Source organism: Vombatus ursinus, unplaced genomic scaffold (assembly GCF_900497805.2).
Source record: "Vombatus ursinus unplaced genomic scaffold, bare-nosed wombat genome assembly UNPS02000580.1, whole genome shotgun sequence".
Lineage (NCBI taxonomy): Eukaryota > Metazoa > Chordata > Mammalia > Diprotodontia > Vombatidae > Vombatus > Vombatus ursinus.
The window spans coordinates 49,163-52,604 of record NW_020940358.1 but is presented as its reverse complement, the minus strand read 5'-3'; the positions used below and the strand labels follow the sequence as shown (position 1 = coordinate 52,604).

At 40.5% G+C, this 3,442-nt stretch overlaps 1 protein-coding gene across 1 annotated transcript in view; it reads left to right on the top strand.

The window, feature by feature from the left end:
* The window catches only part of LOC114033962 (major urinary protein 20-like), an 8,048-nt gene extending 5,590 nt beyond the window's left edge, over positions 1-2,458 (top strand). Inside the window, exons 4-6 of the mRNA XM_027849603.1 lie at positions 1,314-1,421; positions 1,837-1,938; positions 2,445-2,458. Coding sequence (XP_027705404.1) covers positions 1,314-1,421; positions 1,837-1,938; positions 2,445-2,458 — 224 coding nt within the window. The remainder of the gene's footprint in view (positions 1-1,313; positions 1,422-1,836; positions 1,939-2,444) is intronic.
* The last annotated feature ends 984 nt before the right edge of the window (positions 2,459-3,442 follow it).

The window sequence follows — 3,442 nt, the reverse complement described above, 5'->3', positions numbered from 1 at the left end:
CACACACACACACACACACACACACACACACACACACACACACACACCCCAAGACACAGAAAACACAGATTCACAGACACACAGAGAATGGTATGTACAGATACTCAAAGTCATAGACATACAAACACACACGCATACACACAGACACAGAGAAATTTTTAACTTCAACTTTTAGGAACAGGGCCAGCCTTAGAGCTAGGCAGAAAGTGAGTGGGTAAAAACTTCAAATATTTTCCCAATGGCCTTGGGGTTTGGAATCCCCACCACTATTCATTCCTCTAACTTTAGGCATTATTGGCTCCAAGAGTCCCTTTATAAAAGGATAATACCATACTTTGAAAAAAGTAGTATACTGTGAAAAAAGCAATCAACACCTTAGTTATGAATGACAGTCAGTCACTTGGCAAGTTCCTGAGGGGCTTATGCAAAGGATAAGTTTTGAAGGTGTGGGTTGGGGTGGGATTGAGCAATAGGTTCATGGACTGCTGTCCTGGCATGCTGCCATCCCATAGAGTTTTAGGTCCTTGGGTATGGGAGTAGGGAAGGTGGGAGATTCTGAAGACTGATTTCATTTCTTTCACAATTAGGGCCTACTTTGACCCTGCTTGGGAAAATCAAGATCAATCATTATGAGAAAGCATTACAGGCCAACAAGTCCAATTTTGGAGTTGGTTTATCTTCCCAGTAAACCCCCTCCCCTATTAGCATTGTGAGCCAAGCTTATTGAAGGCAACAAATACAGATCTTTATATCTGACAAGGTTATTTCTCATTATTGTCCCTTATTTAATACTTGCGGCAACCTTATGAACCTTATGAACCCAAGACAAGAATTAAATTTTCCTATTTTATAGATGAAGAAACTGAGGCTCAAAGATGTAATAATAATAATATTATTAGCTTGCATTTATGTAGCTCCTACTATATGCCAGACATTGTGCTAAGTGTTTTACAAATACTATCTCATTTAGTCCTCACAACAACTCTGAGAAGTGGGTGCTATTATTGTCCCCATTTTATAGTTGAGGAAACTGAGTCAAACGTAAGTTTAATGACTTGCTCAAGGTCACATAGCTAGTAAGTATCTAAGGTTGGATTTGAATTCAGTTCTTTCTGACTACAGGCCCAGTGCTGTATCCACCTGAACAGGTGACAGTCATCCAGCTAATAAATGGTGGAACTAAGACTAGGGTTTAAGTTTCATGATTCCCAGTTCAGTGTTCTTTCTACATCATTCAATTTTGGGTACTTAACTTCTTGACTGTTGCAGGCATTCGGATATTATTTTGATGAGTTCTCTTTTCTCCTTTCCAGATGGAAACCCTTGTTATTTCCAAGTGATAGATACTGACTATGAAAACTATGGCATTATTTACATAGGAAATAGTGAAAACAAGGATGACTTCCAAGTTAAACTCTATGGTATGTTCTGTTAGATAATTGTTTTGTTCTGAATATGACTCACTAGACTAAGAACTGGGCCTTAAGTTTAAGTGGACTTTCATCCCTTCCTTTATACTTTCCAGTTTCATCACTTGAGCCCTCTGCCCTCATCCTTGCCCTAGGGTCCCACCATGAAACTCTACATTATGCCCTGTTAGTATGACTTCTTTCCACTCTCCATTGTGTATTGGAGCACATGACCGACAACAGTTTCAAGAGGTTCTTGGCTCCAGTTACAGTCCCTGACAGACCCCACTTTGGAGAATGGGACTACCTCTGAAATTGTTTGCAGGGTTGTGAGCTCCAAAAAAGTGAGCTAATGCTCACTTTTAGGGTAGGGTAGGGAAGTTAAGGCCAAACAATTCTAAGTTTTGATCCTGCCTCTTTTTTATAGGCAGAACTAAAGTAGTGACTGATGAAGTCTTCAAGAAATTCCAAAAAGTCACAAAATCCCTTGGAATTCTATGGGAGAATGTGATTATGTTACACAGATTAGGTAAGTACTTGGGTTCTGTTTGGTACCAGGTTACCCTAGTAACAGCATGTAGTATAGCTAACAGCCTGTTTTTCCAGTCCTTCCTCACCATCTCAGCCATCCTCTGCATATTATATATTATTTGCACGTTTTTTTTTTCAGAGGGAAAAGATCAAGTTTAGAAAAGTAAAGCCATTGCCCAAGTGACTCCAAATCCCTTGGGGCCTTCTTGGCTGCTCTCTTAGCACACAGTAAAACAAAAACAAACAAAAACAAACAGCCTTTAACTTCTAGGGCATTTCATTATCCTTTGGTTGTTTATCTCCTTAGATTTCTCCCCCAAATATTTGATACTTTCCAACCCCTCCCTAATAAGATGTATAACACAGAATTAACGAAAATGAATTCTATTTCGAGAATTTAAAATCTCTTCCCAGGTTTTTGCCTGTGGTGGAACTAAGCTAGAGTTCGGGATTGGGCAGTTGAGTCAAATGTTAACACTGTGGTTTTTGCTTTCTTTATCACAGCAGCTTGTGGTTAAAGAAGACAAAGTGGTGAGTTTCTGTTTTGCACTCCAGTTATGGTCTGGAGGGGCAGAGGGACCACAGTGGGTGGCCAGGTCATGGTTGTGATGGATTATTTTTCTACCTCTCCCTTTAGTCCTTATCCACTGTTCTAAACCCCACATTATAGGATGGTGGTAGGTTAGGGCCTATGAATGGTCAAGGTCTTTGAAAGATTCGGGGAGCAATGGCTGGTCAGGTGGTATATAGCAGTGCATTCTACTGGGGCTAGACAATCTGAGGGAAAATAGAACATGGCCATTAGAACTGAGATTTCCTTGCATCTGAATATCTAAAACAAATTACTGCATGCCCAGGCCAATTGTCTTCATGTAAACTGTGGAAATTATCTGTATTATAGCAATATATGGTGCTGAGGTGGGTTCAGCTATCATATAGAGACAGGGCCTAAGCCAGATTATGGTAGAGATTTCCTCAGTGTGCCAGGGATCGAAGTCACCTCATTCCTCTTTGCTTTTTTTTTTTTTTGACCCATTTGATGGAGTATAGAGTTGGTGAATTTGGGGCAGAAAGGAGAAGACAGATGGTGTGTGTGTGTGTGTGTATGTGTATTTGTATGTGAGCTTATATAGGTGCATCTGTACCTAAAAGGTAGGTGAGACAGACACTTTGAGGTAAAGGGCCCACCACAGTTATCCCTGCTTATAATACTTTGCATTTTCTTCATTCTTTTTTTTCAATGGCCACAGAGGGAGCACAATACTTGTGTCTGGAAAAGGAGTGGCTGCCAGATGGTTTCTAATGTTCCTCTTTCCCATCTTTGGAAGGATTGTGTTCTCCTTGCTTCAAGAGTTGCAGCTGTCTACGCTGGATATAATGATTGGGATGCCTCAACTTGTGCCTTTGCTTAGGGGATTTCTGAGTGCTTTGGCCATTGCTTATCAGGCACCCAAAATAATTGTCTTCCCTACTCATCACTTAGCACAATGACTGGTTAAGCC